The sequence below is a fragment of the Pholis gunnellus genome, assembly GCF_910591455.1.
Source record: "Pholis gunnellus genome assembly, chromosome: 5".
Lineage (NCBI taxonomy): Eukaryota > Metazoa > Chordata > Actinopteri > Perciformes > Pholidae > Pholis > Pholis gunnellus.
The window spans coordinates 8,365,239-8,390,477 of record NC_136531.1 but is presented as its reverse complement, the minus strand read 5'-3'; the positions used below and the strand labels follow the sequence as shown (position 1 = coordinate 8,390,477).

Here is a 25,239-nt window from a genome sequence, read left to right as displayed (position 1 = left end):
ATGTTGCAACATATGTAGTCCACCTCCCTCCCCTTATCAGTGTTGATGAAACATGCATGTTGCATGTGTGTGTGTGCAGGTCTAAGAAACCTCTCTGCAGCCCTAAAGGTCAGGACTGTGCAAAGTGGAACAATAACAGACCAGGGGCCAGAGGGAGGGGGAGCAGGCTGGGATCGACTGTGGGGTGGGGGTTTATGGACCAGGGGATGACTGTAACCTAAGCCTGCTGTTTCAGCACAGGGCAGCAGGGGAGCGGAGGTGCTGGGGCCTCTGCAGCCTCTATGGCCCTGTCGAGGCCCCGCTATCAATAACCCAGCCACTGCCCTTCTTTATGGCGCTCTGTGCTCAAGACTGTACACACGGACAAAACAGACAACTCTGAAGACATTATGGAAATAAAATAGCTACATTCAATACTTTCACTACCACATAGAATACCATTTAATACCCGTCATTAATTATTATCATATTTATTTGTATTCGGTATTACCCCAATGATATAATCAATTTGCTAACTAACGGTTTCCACTCTCCCCATATGAAACGATGAGTTGCCTAGCTACTGTAGCTATAGCAGGAGTGACGGTGCTCGCTTTCGGTCCGATAGTGCAGATTGAATCTCCACCAAAAAAAAAAAGAAAAGTAACTTACTTCTGCACACAATCCACTGTCGAACCACTTGTGATTCATACGTATGTAATGTGTCCCAACAGCCCGAAAGACCATAATGAAATTGAAGACTTTAACGGCCTTATTTGAGGAAACAATAGTATGTTTTTGAAGACAATTTAAGACCACCAAAAATCCTGTTTTATCCAGCTGATGTGACTTTAAAAAACATTAAATTAAAACCTAATCAGGGTGGACTGTTGCATATAGCATACAATCTGGATTTAATAAAAATAAATAAAACGACCAGTTAGAGTTGGTAGGTTATTTAATCTAATCATGTTGTAATCATGTATAAATGACTGTTTGATTCCCACAAAGAGACCGGCCAGAAATACATTTGCATACAGAGCTTTCACTTGTAACCCCGACTCGAGTTATGGTTGTGAAAGGATGTGTGCAAATCCTGTTCTCCACAAAGAACTCATAGGACTCTCATTAGCATTCCTGTGGATTAGCCTCTGCCCATTCTAAAAGCTAAGGATCAATAATGGAAGTGTGGCTCTCTGAATCTGAAATTGATGAGTTTAAGAGTAAGAAGAGGAACTGATGTAGGAATGAGAGTCTTATTAGGAAGAGATGGGGAGGCTCATTTGTCGGGGTAATTGAAAAAATAGACAAAAAACAAAAGGCAGCGGCAGACGGAAGAGATGATTACGGGCAGATAAAGGCTCAACCAGAAAGGCATAAACTGACAGAGGGACAGCAGGAAATCAAGAGCGATTTCCCAAGTGTCACAGAGGAACCAGCCATCAGAGGCCCCGCCACCTTTTACCTAACCTCTCTCCTTTTCCCAAATCCCTCAGGGATGAGATCGTATTGAATGGAGCCTTGAACTCAAGGATCGTCCATCCTCTCCCAATCTCTTCTAACAACCCCCCGATCATTGATTGTTGTCCAGGATCTTGAATAGCCACCCTATCACGAGGGCCTTAGGGATCTTGGGGGGGGGGGGGACCTGAGGGGCTGTGACGTGATCCAGGAATGGTGAAATTGGAAAGTGGCTGATGGGTAGCGGTTGGTAAGATAATGAAGAAGTGCCGATGTAAGGAGAGAGGACAGCACTTAGCATGTCAGTGTTACCCACCTGCCTTCGTTGACCAACTCGATAAAGGCGAGACCTGCATTCTTCTGGATGGAGTTCTGCCATTCCTGCAAGCAAACAGACAAAATATCAACGCCAGCACTGAAATAACACATTTTACACATGGTCCAGTGAATCTCTAAACATAGAAATGCAGATGATTACATTAAAGTAGTGCCAATACATTCCCCCCACACAGGTAAATATCTTAAGAAAACAACTGAAATGTGATGGCAGCAGAGTCTAAAAGCTACTAAAAAAAATACCCGTTTTTTTTTTTTGTTTTCCCAGAGTTTCAGTAAAATGATCACTAACATTTATTTTTGTTGACTAACAGTCCAAACCCCAAAGATATTCAGTTTACAATTATATAAAACAGAACAAAGCAGGAAACTTTTGAGAGCTGGAACTGGGAAATGTTCAACATTTTGCTCGAATAATTACTCTGTAGAAACACCATTCTAGGGTGCATCCTTGTGACTCAGTGGTTTACGCTCCGTCTATAAGCTTTCCTGCCGCTGCAGGTCCCTGGTGTCAAATGAAACATCATCTAAAAAGCTTTTGTCAGCATAATCGGCTGGCAATCGAGTGGAAAGGAGTGAAAGAGCTGTGTTGAGACTGCATTCATCACAAGTAAATACACAAATTTCCTCCTCTTTGACGTACGTTATGGTTCAAGGTGTCAGTCTAAACAATCCAACCACAGCCGTGTATGACTTTAAATGCTCAATTTCGAAGGGACAACGAGAGAAGGCAAACTCGGCGGTCATCGTCTCTCATGTTCTGTTCTATATTTCAACACCTTCAACACAACCGTCAAAAGAATAATAAAGCAACAAGGTCATGGGGCCGGTCTGAACCTCACAGCGCTTTCCCCCCCCTTCTTCCTCTCTGGGGAGATGGAGAAATATGCGTGAAAAACCTCAGGTTAGAGCCCTAAACTACCAAAGAACTCTATAAAACAAATCATTAATCACGGCTTGAAGTCACCATCCATTCCAAACGGTTCAGCTTTTATTAAAACGTATTAAAATGAACGTGTTTATTAATTTCAACAGAGGTAAAGAAGTAACCATGATGCCATTTTTTTTCCCTCTTAAAGAAATTCTCCCTTCAACAAAGTGCCGAGAAGACCGATCTCAATTGAGTTAATCTATTTCAGCTGAAGTGAAAGCCATGCAACGTGTTCCGTGTATCTAAGCATAAACTTTGCTGTCATCGTCTCTTGAGCTGATAGAGGAAACGGTGTGTTTATGCAGCGACCGGCCTTTCAGTAAACCTAGAGAGCCCACGGGGACGAGGATACCAGCGAGACGAGGAGGAAGGAAAGATCCATTTACACGGATTTCTAAAAAAACACATCCAAAACATATTTGGATATACGTGATGATTTTCAAAGCCATACGGTTGTTCTCTTTTAGCACAACAAACGCAAAACCATCAGAACCAATCACGCACCAAGCCGGGAGAAAGCATACTTTTGAAATGCCTGCGCACCGTCACTCGGTAACCAACTGCGCGTCATACGGAGAACAGCCTAACACTTAACCTCAATTCAAAACTGCTTTTTGTCCTGAAGGAGCAGATTGGCATTGACTGTGTTTACAATACGTTCCAAATAAAGAGGGCACACAGGGAATAAAAGTCCGGGCTTGGGAGTGGAAACCGTGTTTAGGAGTTGAGAACTGGCAGAGGGTTTTTTTTTTTTTTGCGGCTGTGGCTTGCTTTAGAGGAAGTGTGTGAGAGCAGCCTTGGGGCCTTCTTGTTGAAGCAGAGACTGTAGTTGAAGGACATTAACCATGAGCGCTAGTCTGTGGCTGTGGGGATATCCCAGACCGGGCCAGACTGGGCTCTCTGGATTTCAAATAAACATCACAGGAAGTGAGGCTGTAAATAGAGTTGTCCTCTCCGGAGAGCACAGATAACATGTGACATTACATTTCCTTTATGTGATTTCTTTCAAATAAATTTTACGCGGGAGTCTTAGAATTTAAAGCAAAACTAAAAGACGTCTTCAGCAGGAAATAAAATGATTATCGCAAAAGTGCAGCTCGTAAAGGCTTCGCTTCTAAATTAGGTTTGAGGCCATTGGCATTTTGTGGACACAGACAAAAGGTGATAGCAAGACTAATGGTGTCATTACGGGCTAAGAAATGGCTCCTCTAGTTGAATTAAAGAAGCAATGACCCTGATCTGAGGGACATCTCGCGGTGACAAAAAGGAAACAGAGACAGGTCAGTGATAGAATATTGGATTTTGGCTGCCCTGGTCAGCGGTGTCACAGCTTTTATGGCTGCAATAGGGGCCATGACCACAGCGCTGCTGATGAGAGGATACAAGCAGCCATTTGTGACCTCTCACCTTTAACCTGACCTCCTAACAGATGATGAGGAAGGAGAGAGAGAGAGAGAGAGAGAGAGAGAGAGAGAGAGAGAGAGAGAGAGAGAGAGAGAGAGAGAGAGAGAGAGAGAGAGAGAGAGAGAGAGAGAGAGAGAGAGAGAGAGAGAGAGAGAGAGAGAGAGAGAGAGAGAGAGAGAGAGAGAGAGAGAGAGAGAGAGAGAGAGAGAGAGAGAGAGAGAGCCTTTGATCCTGATCGGAAATGTTGACAGTGTTTAATATAGCTAGAAGGGGCTACGTTTTGTTGCCATTTCCTTTCTCATGTGTATGATGCCCGTCAATAAGACCGCTCTGTTTGGTCTGTGTTCCACGACGATGGCATTGAGTCTAAACACACATGCCATGCGCTTCCGTCATTACAGCTGATTATCCATAATCAACATCTAAATATACCACTACCAGCAGTGAGAAAACACAGACCTCCTGAGCAAAACGCGCCTTTCAAACATCAGGCTCGCCACAACACAAGGAAAACATTTTCCAACACTGAAGAAAGAAACGCCTCGGCTCTCCCGAAATAATAAATAAGTCGGTTGTGCTTTTCGGTGGCATCACTCATAATCACGACTGTTTGCTGATTTTAAAAGCTACGGGAATACAACTTAAGATGGGACAAAAGCATAAATAATGTCAAACGTGGCGTGCAGCACAGGCAAAGGGAAAGAGGCTGAGAGATACCGATTTTCTTCTTTTGAAATCCAGAAATAATGTACAGTTAAATGTACACAAATTTAGATTACAAGTGACACAGAACAATAACATAAAAAGACAAAAGCAGATGTAAACCAAATACACCTTTTTAACATCTTAAATTAGTTTGAATAATTGCCATAAAGTAAAAGTTCCTACGACCACCAAGTTATATCTTGCCATTTTTAATGAAATATTTTTTTGTGAATCAAACAGTTTTTTGAAGCTGTGGGACCCAAATGTTTCTGAAGAGCGACTTCATACCAACAATATACAAAAAAAAAAAAATGTTTACTATAAAGCTATGAAATGTCATTCATCATTGTCCTGTAGTTTGTTGTTTGTTCATGCTGCTTTGTCTGAAATAATTGTGGGCGTGAACAAATTCACACCGGTGTGTCTACTCCAGCTCTCAACAGTCCACGTGTGTGTTCAGATGGTATCTGCTTAAAGAAAAACAGACACTCACACATTGGCGTTTGCGTAATCAAATCCACAACTGATGGAATATTTACTGATGTCAAAATATTTATACTGCAGGGTCTCACAGAACTTCCTAAACTCACACTTTTACAGTAAAACAAAGAGTGAAAAACGGGACGTAAATCCCCCCAATACACCAATCAGACAAACCAAAAACACGTTAGAACACCGATGAGCTGTCCATGAAGAGATTGTTTTAGTGGAATAAATAAATGTTTATAGTACATTTCAGAAAATCATTTTTCATTCTTATCGTGTAACAAATCTGGTATTTGGTTTCTTTGGCTTAATGTCAGTGGATTTTAATGATGTGGCCGAATGAGAAAACTTAAAACACTGAGGAGCCGCTTCACTTCAGAGTGGAACAGATTTCCAGTTCTAATGCCAAAAACACACCAGAGCAGCGGCGATGCGCAGGCTGCCATGCCGCGTCTATGGAGCTGCGGTCGTTTTGCAGCGAAGTTGGCGATTAAAAAGTCGGGGATAGTTGCCGAAGTGCAGCCAGAGAGTACACGCAACCAATCAGCAAACAGAGTCCTGTGACATGTTGACCTATGTTACAAAGAATTTCCTCCCGCCGCTGCCTGGTTTGTTTTTTGCCGTAACCAGTACCTCATTTTCATTTTGCACAAGAACTGTAGGTCTTGACTTTTTAGTACACAAGAGAGTATTTTGCATAAACAAAATACCCAAAGAACGTTGATCCGCAGTACAGACTGGTTTCCAATACCGCTTATTCAAAGTTAGTCTCTTCTCTCATTCCAGTTGCTGAAGTTCAGATTACATTTTTATGCTTCTCAAAATGAAATGGCTGCAAATGTAAACTCGTGTTTCCTCGTCATCTAAAGGCTGAGATGATAACGCATAAAAAAAAAAAAAAGATTGATCCTGCAGTCACCAACGGCTCACAAATCAACGGAATCCAAGCATTTATGTAAGCTCAATGTTCGGGTATAACAGCACGTGTTTGGTGTTTTATGTCATCATTTTATTAAAGTAACTCTCGAGCTATATGCCAGCTATTGCACTGGCAATAGGAATGCAGCGTGCGCAGATCAAGAAGCTAAGTGGATGACGGCAAATTGATTTAAAAATCTGCATCCTGTTTGCTGGGGTGACGGGATGTGGTGAATAAAGATGCAGGTCAAACAGAATGAGCCAACTTCAAGGTAATTACATCATCATTAGATGATCTTCTTTGCTGAATCACATAGTTTCTATGCAGCCAAATATTCAATCAGCCAGCAGCAGTGCATTGTGGTTGGGGATCTTGGCTATTGACAAGTCTACAGTATGTTTCCAACCCCCCGAAAAAAAATCTTAAAGTACAACAACTTTTGCCATTTGTTGTACCTGAAATGACTTGAAGGTAAAACCGGGAGTCACCTAATTGGAATGAACGTCAATGTAACCCTAAAAGGATCATATTCACATAGAACAACATGTAAATTGTGCCCTCGGTCTACTGAGACTTTCAATGCCACAAATCTGTACACGACCAAACCGGATTTTAACAAGGCCAACTGATCGTCATTAAAATACCTTAAGACATTGAATATAATGGTTGTTAAAGTAGGACTTTGTGCGACTCTGTATTCTGTGTAGGTCCTGTGTGCCATGTTTTTGAGCTTCGCGTTTACCAGATCCAAAATGCAGGGAAGTATATTTCCACTCCAGATCCGAGCAAAGGAGCCAGGATACAATTTTATCAGCAGGATGGCTGAGAGAGGATAGCAGGGGGAGAAACATAAGAAGACATTCCAAGGTCTTATAACTTGGGACCTGTCAGGTAAGAAAACATTACATTAACAGTGCCTGTCAGATGGAGAGGGCTCTGTCAGGGAAATTCATTTATTTGAAACACGATTATACGTTGGGTATAAATAACCAACCGTCCATGCCACTTGAGGCCCTCCAGTCCCGAGCCACTTGAAGCCAGCTCACAGTAAAACCGGCTGGGAGCCAAATTAAAAGCCACTCCATTTTTTAAGGAGTCTCCTGTCCGATTCTCCCCTCTCAGCTAGACTTCACTTCCTGTCAGGAAGTCCCCCTTGACCCCCACCTCCTCCTCGAACACAACACACCCCACCTCCTCCTCCTCCTCCTCCTCCTCCTCTTCTCTGGCTGCATAGTTGGCAACGTTAGGGAGCCTGCAGAATTAAGTGCCAGTTGGTGTTGCAGTGTTTTCTCTACGTCTCACAGGATAGTACCTTTTCAAAGAATATACAGCATGATATTATCCTCTGAACTAGAGAGCGTTGGCGGGGACACTGAGCCGCGTGGCATGGCTGTAAAGGGGCACTGGAGCAGAGCATGGGGTGAGGGCGAACAGGGAGGGAAAGGGGGGAAAACAAAACACTTTGATTTGCACTGATCTTGAACCTTGTGTGCCTGTTTAACTGCACGATGGGGTGCGAGTCTGACTGTGAGGAAAATGATGGGGAAAGTATTCTTTATCCCCGGGTTTCATCACATTCCTCGGCAGTTCTCTCAGCTCCCCAAGTGGTCTGATCCATCAAAAAGAAATCCACTGACAGATATAAATTACTTTTTAGTAAAACATCAGACTCCACTTTCACCAACATCAATTTAAAAATAAGTAACTTGTGAAAACTTGATAAAACATACCTTGCAAATGGTTAAATTTGCTGGTTTTTGTTTCTTATTTGCAGGGCCACGAAGCTGCCAACTGGTTCCCTCGTTTCTCAGATTTTGTTATTGATTGTGCGGAGCATGATGACCGTGCACTCCCGACCTGTTCCCTGACTGCAGGGGGTTTAAACTTCTATGCCTCCGCCACTCTTACTTCTAACCTGGAGGTCAGAGGGTCAAGGGTCAGGAGGAACCAAGTGTTTGGGGAAGTCAATGTCCTTCTCCCCGCTGACTGGGAGAGAGAAGTGCCCATCTGTTAAACAGGTTAACTTTTGGTGAGACTGGCTGGGAACATATGATAATGTGTGGTCATTGGATTAGCGGGTTAGGATTGATGTTATTGAATTACTATTAAAGGATTATCTGCATCAGTGGTCCCAACAAAATACTGTTTGTTTAGAACAGAGATAGTGGATTATCAGCTGCTGAGGTCCCCACTAAACCACTTTGTCAAAAAAAAATACTTTTAACATGTTATCAATAAATGTGTAGTTCCTGATTGAAGTAAATTAAAGGGTAAACTCATCTCAATTACAAAAGATACATTCTCACTTTACCCTAACTCTATAAAACAATGCAAAAAATGTAATAAAATATATGAAATAATACTTTGTGTCTATTATCTTATATAATTATTCTAGTAATGCATGAAGCTCTATAATGCAGCTTTCTCTTAACATTCTATTGCAAACTTAAAAAACGTTATTCTTGTGTGGGGGAACTACGCGACATCTGGTTGTAAATTCCATCGCACAGGATGCCAAAAAAGTTAAAATACTTCAACTTTGGACCGCGACACCATCTTCCATTTCCGCTACTTTCTGCCAGCATCACCTAATTTGACTTAATTTTTGCTCTCGTCCAATAAAATAACTGGTTTACGGTCTACCGTCTGATTCCATATGGAGACTCTACAGCCATGCTATTGGCTCAATGAACTTATAGCTAAATGCGGTCATCAGCGTGCTAACACGCTCACATGCTGAAGTTTAGAATGTTCACTATCATAGTTTACAGTATTAGCATGCTAACATTAGCCAATTAGAATTAAAGAACAGCATCACCTTTACACGTATTTCTTGACAAACTAAAGTTTTGGACAAAGTCAAATTATGACTTGCTGGTGGTGGTAGATGAAGAAGTCACTCGAACACCAAAGTTATGAAAATTCATACTGAGCGGGAAATAAATGTCTTGAGATCTTGAGATATTTTACTTCATAAGTGAAAACGTTGACCTGCTAGTGGCGCTTGAGGAAACGTCAGGGGATCACCAAAGTATGATTTAGCCTCTTGGGACCATGAATGTCTGTATAAAATGTGTTGAGATATTTCAGTGATGGACTGAATGGATGAACCCCATTGACAGGCTAGCATGTCTAAAGATTCAGCATCACTCGTCAGAAACTGCGTCCCTGTTGCTGGTTGTTAATTCACAGGTCTCACTGTTTATAGGAGTTTAGTTACCATCTGGTAATAAAAACTGTTCACATGAGGTCTGTGAATTATCCATCCTGTGTCTACTTCTGCTAAATTTGTGATTTAAAAAATGTTTTTAATGCCGTGACCATCACAAATAAAATTCAACTACCTGGGCATATACAAATTAACTAAATTACCTATGTTACTCAATGCCGTTTGAGCCTAGTAAAAAATGTCTTTTGTATTTTGTTTCAGTGACCTGACCCTTTATCGGTTAAAGAATGGAAGAAATAAGAAGCCCTACTGTGTGTAGTTACACTACATTAAATGTAATTGTTGAGGTGAGAGGAAGAGCAGTCTTTCCTATCTGAGCTTGACCGCCATCATGAAACCAGAGCCCCTCCACCCCACAGCTCTCTCCCTCTCTCTCTCTCTCTCTCCCTTCCACTCTATGTACAGGATGCATTTCTGATAAATGGCAGAAGGATGGATGGGCTGACAGAGGGGCCGGACAATAATGGCTGATCTACAGGACACAAATGCAGCTACTGAGGAGATTTATGGCCCTCTGCTCATCGTAGACTGTCCAGCAACCCAAGAGATGATTTCTCAAAGCTCTGGATGGACGGCAGCGAGCGCTGGGGGAAAAGCCCCGTCCCTTGTCCCATCGCATTAGTTATTTATCAGATGTTTTTGGCGGAAACCACTTCAAGAAGAGCACCCAGGAAACAACGCGCAGGCCGTAAACATGACCGAGACGGGAGAAAACGAGTGCGAGTGTGAAACTGTCAAGGCGAATCAGAGGCACGGGAAGAGTGGTTCTTTACGTACAAGACGGAGAAAACTTCAATGATATTCATGTAATATGCAGGAGCTACTTTGAGGAAGCCATCACATTCAATAACCTGGAAGGGCTATGACATCTTGACCTTACAAAAATATATTCTCCATTATTTAAAATCGTCTAATAAGCACCGAAGCATTGCATATTAATCTGAGTTGGTCAAAGAAAAGAGAATTTATTATGTGAGCCCTTTATATTCTTGCAATCTAATTATTATTTTATAAGATATATGCATTATAATAGCCATTCTACATTCTCAAAAAGGTGTTATAAGCATTCCTATTTATAAACTAGTAAAAGTAAAGCTAACACAATTTGTCAATTAGTCAACTAAAAGAAAACGTATCTGCAACAACTTCGATATTGGATTAAAATTTCACTAATTCCAGCAATTGAAAATGTGTATAATTGATGGTTTTGCTTTGTCTTGTATGGAAGTAAACTGAATTTTGAGTTGTTTCAGAAAAAAAGCAATTTAATAAGTCAGCTCGAACCAAATATAGACCAAACAATTAATTCAAAAACTAATCTGCGGATCGATCAATAATAACACAAATATTTGTTTCGGTGTACAAACATAGTACATCTTGAATTAAGAACAAAGCCAGGCACAGATAGAGTAAGTGGCAGCTCTTTTTACGATATTGCATAGCGTATATCTACAGTATATGATCATTAATCCTCATTTTGTATATTCAGCAGTCCTCAAAGATCAATATTAGAGCGTAGAACAAGGCAGCACGCCACCCCAACGGTTAATGTCTGATCAAAATGGTCCTTTAATTGGGAGCACGGTTGTAGTTGTTTAGAAATGGGGCACTATCAAACAGCGGTTTACAATCCCCTCCTCAATGCCAAGCTGATGTGGCCGCCAATGTAACTTTCATGGGATCCCTGATTAAAAACTGCTCTGCAGTCCCTAGCCTCCTGACCCTTCACCCTGGCTCCACTCCATCTCAAAGCTTGGGAAATTAATTAAAATTTCGCAGAGATGGCATCGCATCGCCGATGAAGGAGTGGGGTGGAGGGGGGTGGGGGGGAGAAAATCAATCAAAATCATCTCCATCTACGCCATCCACTGGTTGGCTTCAAGGCAGGAAGGAGTCACAAGATGGCCACGGAGGCACTTCCTGTAAGAGGATTGAGCGCTTCCTGTGCCAGAGGGCCCAACAAACTTTGCTAAATAGTGTCATCAATCATGGCACTGGCTCACGCTCGTTGCCCCACAAGGAGAACAAACACACAAATAATTATACATAGTAATTTAGCCCAGAGGAAAGTCTGTCCCCGTTTTCCTCTTTTCCCCCGGTGGAAAGCAGCATCTCACCTCTACCCCCCCCCCCCCCCCCCTCACACACAACAATAAAATTACATTTGCATTAGCTGTGAAAGAATTTGGTTGGATGATTTATTGAAGCAATCAACACTACGCTGGCCAATCCCTGTTCCTCTCGCAGAGAGAGAGAGCGTGTGTGCGCGTGTGCGTGTGCGTGTGCGTGTGCGTGTGTGTGTGGATTGGGTGGGGTAGCTTGGAGCTTAGAGAAAGGAAGAAATAGCTTGGGCTGGGGACCAAAGGGGGAAGCGAGGCATGAGCTGTGCAGCGGAGCAATCACCAAGATTCTGCCTTTGATTAGATTAGCATTAAACAACACCCTGACAGATATGACAAATAGGTGCATTAGAGCCTGTCATTCTTCTCCCTTTGGTTTTCTATCTAGCTTTCACTCCTGCTATTCCTTCGTCTCTGGACATTATAGGGCTCGCATTCCCTCCATGTGTCCCACTAGCACAAATCTATGCGCGGCCCCTGACATCCAAACAGATGTGCAATCTGACTGTATTACCTTTTTTAGAGAAGAGGCGAAGTGAATAATGGGAACCAAACAGAGTAGGGGTTAAAAGGGGGAGAAGGTGGAGGAAAGAAAGCCAGATGACAGGTGCTATTTCTTTAGAAAATAGAGCTGATAAAAAAAGCCGAGCGCAGTGGTGAGAGAGGAGTCATTAATCAGATGTGTTTTTGTATTATTGGATATCTTTGTTTTTTCATGAGGTGCTTTAAATGGTAAAGATGCAAACAAACAGGGCCAGAGGGGAGTTATTATCTGTTGTCCTTGTCACTGGATGTGTGTATATGAGGGCAACTGTTTGTGTGTGTGTGTAACACTTCAAACCGTTTTATGAAATGCATTTATAAACAAATATAAAGTACACTGTGTAGCGTGTTTAGGTCCGCACGCAGAACCTAAACAGCCTCCAGTAGCTTTGTGAGTCTTGATGCTAATCAGCCATCCTGAAGTGATCTATTGACATCCGCGATCATTGATCTGCCCACGCCTGCTTATGATCCCTGAATTAGTATTCATGAATCCGGCAGCAGCTAAATAAACTTGGCAACAAAACACCCACAAAACAACAGAGAAGGAAGGGATAATCAATGCAAAGCACCATCAAATCTACATTATCCCTCCTCATCAGTTTGGCCAGGCCACAAGGGCCGGCGCTCGGGTCAGAGGTGACGCGGATGGGTCGGCCACCCTTGACCCTCAAACCGATATTTGCGGTTTCTCTGCCCTCACTCGGGGACGGGGTGACTGTGGGAAGGTAGACAGGGCAGTGTGGAGGGAAAGATAAGGCGTTGGATGGCTCACTGTCTCCACTCTGGGCGGTTTGGATTTACTGCACTCAAGGTGAGCCAGATAAATCAGATCGGTGGAAAAGCGGGTGAGAAAAGATATAGATGCAAGACTTGCCTGTGAACACAGAAGCATGACGAGCTCCACCACTGAGCTGCTGGACTTCATGCACACCAGGCCTGGAGAAATTTGAAAGAAAGGGAGTCAGAAATGTACATTTGACAATTAATTATTTTTGTGTAACACTTTATATCATGAACCTTCCTCTGTACTCGTGGGAACACATTCATGCACAACGCACACACACACAAATAGACACGGATTACCTAACCTTGTGCCATCTGCAAGAGAGCAGATAGTATCGATGGGCCTAATGAGCCGACATGATGTTACTGTAAACTAATACATATTTGGGCCTTGTATTACAGGCCTGACTTGGCCAACATATGTCCCATTGATCCCTAATGGCGAGCCCTGGGCTTTCAGAGGGCAGGGGTGGACTAGAGTGTCCAGAGTCTGCTGCACATGCACAGACGGGAAGAAGGCAGAGTAGCCTTTGGTCTTTTGGTTGCTCTTCATATGACACGGAGACACATGCACCATCTCTCTCTCTCTCTCTCACTCACACACACACACACACACACACACACACCTCCCCCTGCCTTCCCTTAAGGCCCCCCTGCAGCTATCAATCAACTTTCCATTTTGTTTGGTGGCAGCAGACACCCCAAACACTGCTATTAGTGGCCTGGCCTATGACCTGGTCCCCTAGAAACCTTCAGCGCAGCTACCATCTCTTGGCCCAACGCAAGCTCATCACACTATTAGATTAACCACGGCCTGGATGCGTTATAGCATTTAAATGAGGACACTTAAAAGATGCGCCATCCTTGAGGTCTGACAGGAAGTGATTCAAAAAAATATAAATAACTGTGACGTTGTACTTACTCGTGCCCTCAATAAGGAGCTCTTGTCCGTGGCTGCCCAGTAAAGTCCGAGAGAGGAAGGGAGCAAAATCCACAAAGATCTCTCTCAGCAGGGGAGCTGCCTTCTCGAGAGCATGCTCCAGACGTTCTGAGATACTAGAAATATGGGGATGTAATCCAAACAGCACACCATAAGTAAAACGAAATTGGCATGCAAGCAGGAAATGAAATTACAAATATAAAAATCTGTCAAATATCAGTCTTTAATGTGAAGGAAAAGATTGGAATTAGGACAAAGCAACACAGTGGATATGTATTAATAACTGATGCTCATGTGTGCATAAAAAGCTGATGCTTGTGTGCATGTGAGAAAGAGAGAAAAGAAGATGAATCACCTCATATTGGGGGCTGTGTTCTGGGTCACAGGGGAGAGTGGGGGGACAGATGGCAGGCTAGCGCTGGCTGGAACCTGGCCGCCTGCTGCAGGGAGAAACCAAAGAACTCTGTTATTAGTCTGGATGTTGGACAAGAATAAGACGCCACACACACACACACACACACACACACACACACACACACACACACACACACACACACACACACACACACACACACACACACACACACACACACACACACACACACACACACACACACACACACACACACACACACACACACACACACACCTGTGCGGAAACATGCATCTTATGAAATAATACAATGGCCTCCATTCAAATGTATAGAACGGGGGATTTATGGTCAAATAGGGCAAGTGGGGGTACAAGTAGCATTTTATGGCTAGATAGTGGATGATGTACTTCCGAGCACAATACGTCTTCCTTATCAATTTACAATTCAGAGGTTTAAATGATGGAAACCTCTCAATTGTGCTTTAAAAGGCGAGCAACGTTTCACTGTCAGCTGCAGTCATACCTGTCATACAGTTTGATCATTTAGTTTGTTTAATATGCCAGATATATATATATATATATATATATATATATATATATATATATATATATATATATCAAACACATGCATAATATTAAGTATTTGTAATAAATAAGAAATATTTTCAGAGTTACACCTGTGTTGGAATGCGAGATGTTAAATTAATGACTTATTTTCAAATGGTTTTCACTCGTTAAGTCATTACATACCAATTTACCCCTCTGGCCTGTTTTTGTGACTGTTTCATTATACAACTAAAAGGTGCTTTACGACTTCATTCTGGAGACAGAGGCACACAAGGTACAAAGTCTATGTTTGATTGATCTGGCAGTAAATTCACTTCCCTGTGGCTCATAAATAAGCTAATGCCCAGCAGAATATGGAGGAGGGGGATTCCTCTGGTGTTTCAGCGGGCTTGTTTTTCCAGCCAGGACAGTCTCAAAGCAGGGATAACTCTTAAGGAATGACAGACAGTGTAATGTGGGCTGGAATGTGTGTGCGTGTGTGTGTGTGTGTGTGTGTGTGTGTGTGTGTGCATGTAAGGTGTTAAGCAGCGCCATGTGGGCCTGGTAAAAGTATCTCTCTCGAGCTGAAGTAGCTCCTTCAAACAAAGAGGAGTAAATGAACGTCTCCATTAGTCCTCCCACTGCCCCACTAAAATACACTCTCAACGCGTATTTACTCAACACTGCTCACTGACACAAAGCACCTTTTGCATACAGCTTTAACAATTATCATTATTCACAGGCACACACATACACACACACACACACGCCTGATTTTTAATGCACATCTCCTAAAACACACAAACCCCAATTCTCATGTCACACCCTCCTCTCTTAAACATACAGACTCCTCAGTGAAAAAACATATCCCTTTAATACACACTAGCACATGCAGAAAGGTGACAAAAAAAAAACAGCTGGCCGTTCGATCATTTACTGTCACTGCTGAATCAGTGAATATAGTGGAGTTAGTGTGCTCGTAAAGCCGCAATAAAAGAAGTGCGTCTTTATTATTTTATTCATTAACCTTAATTCACTCTCGTAGCAGAAATCACTGTAGTATTAATAAAACATTAATTATTATTTACATCTATTAAAAACTTTAATGCATGTAAAACTTTTTTTTTTTAAACTTTACTTTTAATAAATAAAAGCAACTAAACTGAACAAGTGCAATTCTTTTGTTAAGAACTGGATTACATTGTACAAACAATATTATTCTGCCAGACAGAGGAGCAAAATAAATATTGACTTTTTCAAAACACTCAACCAGGTTATGACTCCTCTGCCCTTGCAGAAACACTGCTATTCCAATATTTGAGTGTGTGTGTGTGTGTGTGTGTGTGGGTGTCTGTGTGCACTTACTAGCTGCAGAGTCTGCAGAGGTGCTCTGTGACGCGTCACCAGAAGATACTACGGCGACGCTGTCGATAGGTGTGCCACCAGACACAGACGCAGCAGTGGCTGCTGGGACGGCAGCGGAGGTGCCTGGAGATGGTGCCATGCCCGCTTTCTTGGGTGCGACGACGACACTTCTGTATAGAGACGAGACGGATTGCTCCTTTAGCTGTCACATTGACAGAAGTATTGTATGCAGAGAGGGTGACGGTGCCAGCTCACAGAGAGCCTCATGAGACTTTAATGTTCACAGTATGGCTGGAACAAAACCAACTGTCATAAATCCGTTAGACTGGAAGAGTAATTACTGGACTACTTTTACTGCCACAAAGTATTCTAAAATAGTTACATTCATCATGCACATGCAGCAGTCTTTCAATTGTTTACTTGGCCATAGAAGTAAACTGTAGTGTTTGGGCAAAATGTATTGTATATTTCTGTACAAACAACTGGAGACCACTTTTGGTGTATGTTTTCAGCCTCCACGGTATAAACAAACTTTTTGCAATTGACAGTAATCCTTCTAAAGCACATAATATGGCCGTTATTGTTTCAAACCACCGGTGCCAATATGATGCCTGGAATATGGTACGCATGCCATACCTTTCCCTTGAGGAATATTCTTCAACAACACCCTTTTCTCTTAAGACAAAATATGCCAAACTTCTAAAGGCATTCGCGTTTAATGTTGTCTTAACGCGAGCAGCTGTACAACAACCTGGCGAAATAAAACAGCGTTCGTTTCCTGATTTCACAATTTAGAACAGCAAATATCTGATGAAAGATGGATGTTTGCAGTACTTCATTCTACACAAACCTCTGCTTGTATTCAAAAAGTATTACAGTTTGGTGTTTAATTTCTAAACAGATATCTATACAGTGAATACGCTGCTTCTTTAGACGTCCCTCTAGTAACGGAACAGGAAGTCTTTCTCGTAGTGATGTAGCGCGAGTGGAGTTCAATCCCCAACCAGCGAAGCGCAGATGGGAGGAGAGCAACATGCAGATAAGCTGTCAGTTTAGACCAGGGCTCTGACAGACCACTGGCCATATCAAAGAGAGCCTGGCCCTGCTTATCAGTGCTGACACAAGGGAAGCAGGGCCTAATCACTGGCTACTGCTCCCTCTCAGAAACACAAACCAATGCAGGCTCATCAAGATATGCAAGCATACATCAAATGCACAAGATTTGAATATGGGAATAAAAGACTGTGAGCATACGGACACAAGAGCTAACATACATACATTCCTGCAGACTCCCGGAGTTAGTGTTTATGCACACTTTCACGCACACAAGGACAGTTGGGTCTGGCTCCCTGTGGTGCAGACAGATACCTGGCTGCAGTATCAAACGCTATTCTCAGTTGATTTAAGGCAGGTGATCAGATCTATTAAAAGTTACTGTGAACCCTGACAGCTGAACTTTGCTTCAAGTGATCTATGATTTAAGAATAATAGCGCTGCATACGAAGGCCAGAGGGATTTACAGATGCGTTTGAAATAAAAACACAAACTGAAAAGGTATGGCCAGGAGAGAGTGGAGAGAAAAGTTTCTGGTTACTCTTTGTCTGTTCTGATAGAGAGTGGGCTGGATGGTGGTATCAGGAAACAAGGGCGGCGCTGACGTGAAGCACCCCAAGTGTCAACAGCAGGGGAGGGAGACAGAGGCCCCCTGCTGTGTGCGGGGAGCGTGTGCGTGAAAGTGTCCAAAAATATCTGAATATATGCATATGGACGCACAGACAAGTGCACAAGTGTGTGCGAGTCTGCCAGTGAACATCCGTCCGTGTATGTGTTTGGCCTTCCATCTGTTCTGCAAAGGCCCAGTGAATTATTCAGCAGGTCATTAGCCACACTTATCATGAGTGGGCCGCCCCAGTCGATTAATCAGCCGTCAGCGGCCCCACTCAACCCACAAACAGGAGCCCAGGGCAGCGTGTGCGTGTGTGTGTGTGTGTGTGTGTGTGCTGGGCTGAGGCTGCATTATTTAAAGGCTTTAACATACAATGGATAAGTGCGGTAAACACTGTGATTCCAGTAATCTCTGCTATTTTAGGTAAAACAAGTGTGAGAATGAGTAAGGAAGTGTCAGGTGTGTGTGTGTGTCTCTAGTGTAGTAACTGAGCCAACTCTTGTGAGGGAGGAGTGTATATACGTGTGTATGTTAATGTTCAGAATGTTATTCGTTAATATTCACACAGAAACATTTGCATGTCCACACTTTCAAATCAAGTGTGATCAAGTCCACGGCATCCCAAGCTGTGATTGGATGATGATGGCTGGTGTGGGAGGGGCATTAACTTGATGACATGAGTGATTAATGAGGGGAGCAACTGGGACCTAAAATGTATGAGAAAAGCAGAGTCTCAATGTTCTTCATGTGTGTGAGTGTGTGAGCATATTGCACTGCATATGGTGTTTGTATCAGAAATACAATCGTTGGATGTTACTTATTTGGAACAAGGGGCAGAAAAAGGTTTTATTTTGGTAATTATATACCTAATGCAATGTGTTGATATGCATGTACATACTTATGTAATCGTATATGTATGTGGAGGTGTGTATTTGTATATGCATATACTGTATGCACTGTAGTACAGCCCTTATCATGTAACATTAGGATTCTGTGTTTGTGTCTTGTGTCGTTTGCAAATAAACCACTTTAAAAAAAGGACATGCTTTGGGAATGCAGTACTGGGTACAACATACTATCAAAATAATACAATATTGTACATGTGATGGAGCCCAACTGATATATAAGCAGGGCCAATATTGGCTTAGTTTTTGTAGAGAGATATAGTAAAGTAGTACAATGAATGTGTTCAGCCTGGTTTTTCTCAATGCAAGTTTAAAATACTTTAGCTGTAAGTGGTGGTATAATTTGTTGTTTGGGTTTCCAGTTGAAATTTTTAATTTTAGAATTTACCATTGCGCCAATATGTATCATTCTACTTTCAAAAATTATTTTAAAAAGGTTGTGATAAGGATCTGTAGTGTGACCATTTTTCTTCTCAACTGTACTTTCGCTGTGGTCAGCACCTCTCCAGCACTGGTGAGCATACCCTCTCTCTCTTATCCTAAAAGTCTTTGCATAAAAAAAAATTGGCTGAGGTAATCTGTAGCTTTTGGATTTTCACTCTTTCCGTTGTGTTTGTGTCCGACATGCTAACCCTCTTCCTAAGCAGTACATTAACAACACTTCAGCATCAACACAACTCATCTGCACATCAACTCCAACATGCATGCAGGGTCTTCTGCCAGGAATGCAAACAATCGCACCATGTATATCCCAGTGTCTAACACGCACATATTCTGCCGAACCATGCCGTCTAAATCATCGGCTTGTACAATGACACTGTTTAGTTCTGGTTTGTGTCAGCAAATATTTGCAGACTGGCTGTCATAACAGGGGCATGGCTGAGAAATGGATGGGAGAAATCCAACAGGTCTCCTGTAGCAAATAAATCAGTCAGGGTACTTCACCCCCTGACCAACCCCCCAGTTTTTATCTGGGGGATCCCAGCTTCCTTCATACATTGGTGTCGTAAATCCTGCCCTCTGGGCAAGTGGAAAGTTTGCCACGCTCAGGCAGGAGATGTCAGCGTAGAAATATCAGCTACGGCTTGTACTGGGTGTCACTGGGAGACTTACTGGTTAGTGGGAGATGCTGAGCAGTGATAGAGTCATTACAACAAGATAATAAACACAGCATGTCTGCATGCGTGGTAGGTAGAATTGGTAAGTGTAAGGACTAGAGACAGCGGGCTGATAAAGGGTGGTAACCTCAGGAGATAAGGGAATAAACATAGGTGTAAAGCCAGCGAATGATATGGAGAGTAAGGTAGTTTTGAACCAAGAACCATCAAAATAATTTGACACCTCAGTGGTGAGGTCTTCGAATGGGGGAATGTTGAGAAGATGGGTGGGAGGATGGCTTGAACGTGTGCATATATTAAGTACTGACACAGTCACGTCAATTCACTAAGTTGCCAAAAAATTGTCTAACAGTCGCTACATGGTTTAGAATTCTGAAATGTAAAGATTTGCAAAATTCTCTGTTTTATATCAATGTAATGCTGTTGATCGGACCGTGGGCTCTAGGAAATAGTCATTTTTCATTACATTTGCATACTTTATAAACTCAATCATTTGAAAATAGATTAAGGATGAGTAAGGTTGTATAGTATATTTTATTTTTTTGCCTTTTATTTAATAAAAAAAAACATTTGTGACCCCTTTTTTGAAGATGTACATCCTAAGTAATAACTAATGTGCTTGGGCTGAGAGCCAGACTGAGGGGGAAATTATTAGAAAGAAAATGACAAATGTACTGTTGGTTTTGGTACATTTTCATGGGAAAAATATATATATATATATATATATATATATATATATATATATATATATATATATATATATTTATTGGCTACCTTATGCTTTAACTGATAAAACAAGTATTCGTTACAGCCCTGCTATGTGTTCATGTGTTGACACCTTCAGAAAGGCTTCTATTCTATCTTAAAAGGGAGCCTGGGCTGTATACCTTGCATGAAGAGGCTCCCATAGGCTACGAGCGAGCTGTTAGTCTATGTTCTCCAGCTCTCCTGACGTCCTCTCTTCCTACTGAGTGTGCTCAGCGGACAGGAGCCAGTCTAATCCCCCTGATATGAGGAGCGCCCTGAGACCTGACAAAGCATTCCTCAGATAAAGACACGCGATCACAGAGATGCCGTGGAATTCCCACAGTTGGGGGTAGGCGGACTGACTAAGTGTGTTTGTGAGAGCGAGAGAGAAACGGAGAAATGTTTTCTTCAGTACATGAGAACCTTGACTTGACATCACCCCCATGGAGACTTCTTTCTCCCCCTTCACCCATCTCTCTCTCTCTCTCTGTCTCTACCACCCTCTCCCCCCCTCTATCGTTTGTGAATGTCTGTCTCGGAGTGAACGCTCCAAATGCAAACCAGACCGGTGACCATCTTCTCTCACCTGGGCCCGTCTGTGGCTTCTGTACCAGGCTCTGCTTTTGAAGTCTTACTCTCGTCTGTTTACCACTGCACCTCCAGGGGTAATGCAAATTATGCATTTATGCCAGAAACGGGATAACGGTTCAAATGTTAGACAGGGGGAGACGAGCAGCAGGAGAGATGAAAAAGAAAGTCGTTAAATATCAGTGACAGGGTGAAAAGAAGCAGCTTCCTGCCAGCTTCGTTTCTCTGTCTCTTCATCCCAGACATGTCTCCTGTTTTCCATAAGACAGTTTCTTTGTATGGCGGTTTGCTTGGGATGAGCACCTACATCAACAGCTCAAAGAAACAACAATGGGAGTAAAGAGGAAAGAGTCAGAGACTAAGTCCCCCCCCCCCAGTTCAAAGAGGTTTCTGTAACAGAATGTCTTTTCATGATCCACCTCCTCTAAGGGTACCAAGCTGAGATGTCTTCAAGGTCTGACTTTCAAAAGTCCCCTACGGTTATGTTGGGATAAATGGTATAAAACTGTCAACTGTGAAGCTTGAGAATCAGCTGTTTATTTGCACCATATGGGCTCTTGAGAACCTGACGAAGCTGTCAGGTCTGCACCGGAGGAATTGTAGTCCAGATATCTTTCCCACAATCCCCAATTTGCATGGCCGAAAAACATGATTTTCTATAAATAGTACGATAGTATGTGTGTATGTCGAGCCGTGTTGGAACCGGAGCCCTCACCTATCAAAGGAGCGGAACTGTTGTGATGATTCTCTGCCCGCGTCGCCCAAGCTTCCTAGAAACGCTGGTGGCAGCAGACTTGGATCCACCATGATATCAGCTGGAGCGCTCACTAGGCTGCGCAGAATGTCCTTCACATTCTTGCCCTTTGAATCGGCAGGAAGCGAAGGTCTGACCTCGGAAGACAGTGTGGACAGGGCCTCTGAGATGGCGTCTGGGCCGTGAGTCACGCCGGAGGATGACAGGTCTGCCTCGCTTGCGGCGGTGGAGGTGTGGTCATCCCCGATGCCGGAATCATACCGCCGGAGAGAGACACCATTCTCCACTTCTAGTCCACCAGAAATGGCACCGCTATCTAAGAAGACACAAATAATAAAGAGGAAATGTGAGCAATAAAGCAACGTTAAATGAGTTTAATTGCAGTGGTTCCCAATCTTGAATTTGGGACCCACACCATAGGTCATGATGTAAATATCAAGGAAAAAACTAAATTCTGCTTATTTCTTTCGTTCATTTTTCACATTTTATAGTCTATTGCTGTGTAGTGCAACATAGATTCAACAGCCTCTAAAAATGATTCAAATGACGAATCTAAAAGGGGGTCGTAAGTACTCGAGACAAAGCTTTGTATTTCGGGGTTAAAAGCAGAAAGCATTACAGCATCATCTACCCAAAAAAAGATACATATTTTGATGATTTATTTTTCTTCTTTGGAGCAGCTGTATACCTGTGCTCCTGGCCGACTGGGATCGCTGAGGGTGTTTCTTGTCATTGTGGGGCTCCAGGATGTCGCGGTACTTAGACACCATGAGGACTGAGATGAAGTAGACAACAGCAAGCGCCAGAAACTGAGCCTGCTTACTGTCCTCCTGAAACAAACAAATACACTAAACGATCTGTGTCATCTGCAAAAAGCAGTCATATTTGTCGGTGTGCTGTGCTCACGATATCTCTGAAGACGACCGCCCTCAGGCGGTTAATGTCCATGTCCTGTAGAAGCCGGTCCAGCTCTCTGACTGGAGACATCCCACCGGTCACTGCATCAACAGGACTCTGCATGCATGCATGAAAATCAAACCATTAGCCAAGAAATGTATTATTATCTCAAAGCAAAGTGCGAGCAGAACATGCACTTTTACACCAATCAGGAGGTTTATTAATCCATGTGCACTTCATGGAGCAGTGTAAGGTTTCACAGGATAGGGAAGCTATCCCTCCTGGGATCATGTCCTTAACATAATGGCTTTTCTATAGAGCCACTGCATTATAAATGAGCTTTAACACCCGGTTCAGGGAAGAGCAACATGACTTTACTGGAAGTCACTGTATCAAATCAAAGGGGCAATGACAAAAGGCCTCGTCTAGTGTCAGAAATAGCAACCAGTTTGGTAATTCAATAAGATATGAGCTAATGCAATAGCACTTGGTTGTTGTTGGTGAGCAGGACAAAGGACAAACACTCCTCCTGGTTTACTATGGAGTACAGGAAAAGGGCAAAGGAAGGTTCAGCTATTTTCAAGTGTGAAAAAAAACTCCAGTAGAGTGAGAGTAGATTGCTGAGATTTACAATGTTTTGTGTTTTAAGGGAAACAATTGTACGCATCTAATAACAGCAGAGGACTTTGAACAAAGTGTGCAAGATAATGAAGTGAGCGGGTGATTTTGGTTACTTGCCTGCGCGGCTGCGGACGGTCCGATAGCAGTGCTGGACATGGCTGTATAGCCGCGTGCTGAGGCCTCTGCGCCATGCTTAAATTGGGCTTGCTGACACTCCAGGCAGTTTCTCACTGCCATAGCACACACTGAGGAGAGATGTAGAAAGAGATATGATGCGACATCGTATAAATAAAGTCATTTTCAGAGTAATATGTGGAAGGATTATGTTGAAATCCCTAAAAAGAGATGAACAAAAAAAAAAAAAGAACATTTCTGCTCATAAACAGAGAAAACCACAACAGGAGCAGCTGAGAGAGACAAAAACAAAAGGAGAAAAAGTGGGGCCATGACAAGGTCAGTGCTCTGGCCAACTCTGGCAGCATCGTTCACTCTTCCCTGCTCCACCTCTCCTCCCAGGGTCACAGTGCAAGGGTGTGCTCTTGAATCACAGCCACCGCGTGCAGCTCCCATAACAAATGACACTGCCAGGGTGTGCACATGCTGACTAGGCGGCAAAATACGACCTTTGTCGCAAAAACATCTTGTGGTCCGACAACTTTATGTGGGTTCAAAACTGGCACGTTTACCATTTGTAATCCAATGTGCCGCGCTCTCTCTGTTGGAGCCCCTCCCAACCCCCGCCGTTCTGTACTTGACAACTGACAAATGTTAACTCTGAGCCCTTTAGATTACGAAGGAGGGAATTATTCCGTCTGGAAATGGGCTCGCTTTTTCCATTAGGACTACTCTTTCATACGACCATTTATAAAAAAGAGAGGGGGAGGGAGGGGTGGAGATGCTAAAACCTTGTTACAGTCTTCCAAAATCAGATTAGGTGCCAGCAATGGGGAGCGCATACCTCATCAAATATTCATTTCATAACGGCTGCTTTCTAAAACTGGACCTGTAGTACGCTGGCATCACTTTCCAGCAAAACCCCAACAGCGGCAACGATACTGATCACTCCTGAGCAGAGAAGAGCTCTTTGTAAAACAAGTTTGCATTTTTTAAAAGCCTTTTTGTTTGTATACTTCACTCTAATGACAATCTAAAAGTAAAAACTGATGGCGCATATTATGCACCATTACATATACGGAACAAAGCACAAAGAAATGATTTAAATCAGTGTAGAAAGTATTGCACCACTTCCACTATGAGTGAGTCTGTGTGTGTGTGTGCGCGCGTGTGCGTGTGCGTGTGTGTGTGTTGAACTGTGTTTGCTGGAAAGGTGCACCACATAAAATGAATAATGTAGGAATTGCAATATCTTTTATTCAGCTCGAGCGTGGCTTGGCTTCTGATGCTGTCAGAGGAAACTGTAATAGCCTGGAACAGAAGGCAGAAAAAGGCCTCGGGCTACGCTGCAGTACAGTGCAGCCAAGGCCATTATGTAGAACTCACTATATCATGATAGCAGCCATTTTAGAGTGTTGCCATGCAGTGGGGTTATAATAACAAGATAAGAGAGTGCTGATACGAGCAGAGTGAAAGAGGCGAGGGAATGAGAGCGTCGGCTGGAGATGGAGAGGAAGACGGCAGAGGAGAAAGAGGGAATACAGGAGGGAGGGTCAAAAAGGCTACAGGGAGCCATGACTGAGGCAAATACAAGAAGCTACTGCCGGCTGATATGAGGTGGATCGATGAACAGGGGAGGACAGAGGGCTCAGTGAAAGGGGGAGATAAAACACGGAAATTCAGACGAGTAGAAGGACGGCTAGACA

The 25,239-nt window shown here is 42.9% G+C and overlaps 1 protein-coding gene across 3 annotated transcripts in view; it reads right to left on the bottom strand.

Annotated features, from left to right (window-relative positions):
- Window positions 1-25,239, bottom strand: part of lrba (LPS-responsive vesicle trafficking, beach and anchor containing) — a 180,203-nt gene that overhangs the window by 103,024 nt on the left and 51,940 nt on the right. For 2 of the 3 annotated variants that reach the window (XM_079159646.1, XM_079159648.1), the window contains exons 26-34: window positions 23,537-23,664; window positions 22,808-22,915; window positions 22,590-22,731; window positions 21,863-22,217; window positions 16,124-16,293; window positions 14,195-14,279; window positions 13,822-13,955; window positions 12,991-13,052; window positions 1,757-1,821 (exon numbers count right to left, since the gene is read on the bottom strand). In XM_079159646.1, the coding sequence (XP_079015772.1) occupies window positions 1,757-1,821; window positions 12,991-13,052; window positions 13,822-13,955; window positions 14,195-14,279; window positions 16,124-16,293; window positions 21,863-22,217; window positions 22,590-22,731; window positions 22,808-22,915; window positions 23,537-23,664 (1,249 nt within the window). The remainder of the gene's footprint in view (window positions 1-1,756; window positions 1,822-12,990; window positions 13,053-13,821; window positions 13,956-14,194; window positions 14,280-16,123; window positions 16,294-21,862; window positions 22,218-22,589; window positions 22,732-22,807; window positions 22,916-23,536; window positions 23,665-25,239) is intronic. The other variant, XM_079159647.1, reaches the window with a different exon arrangement.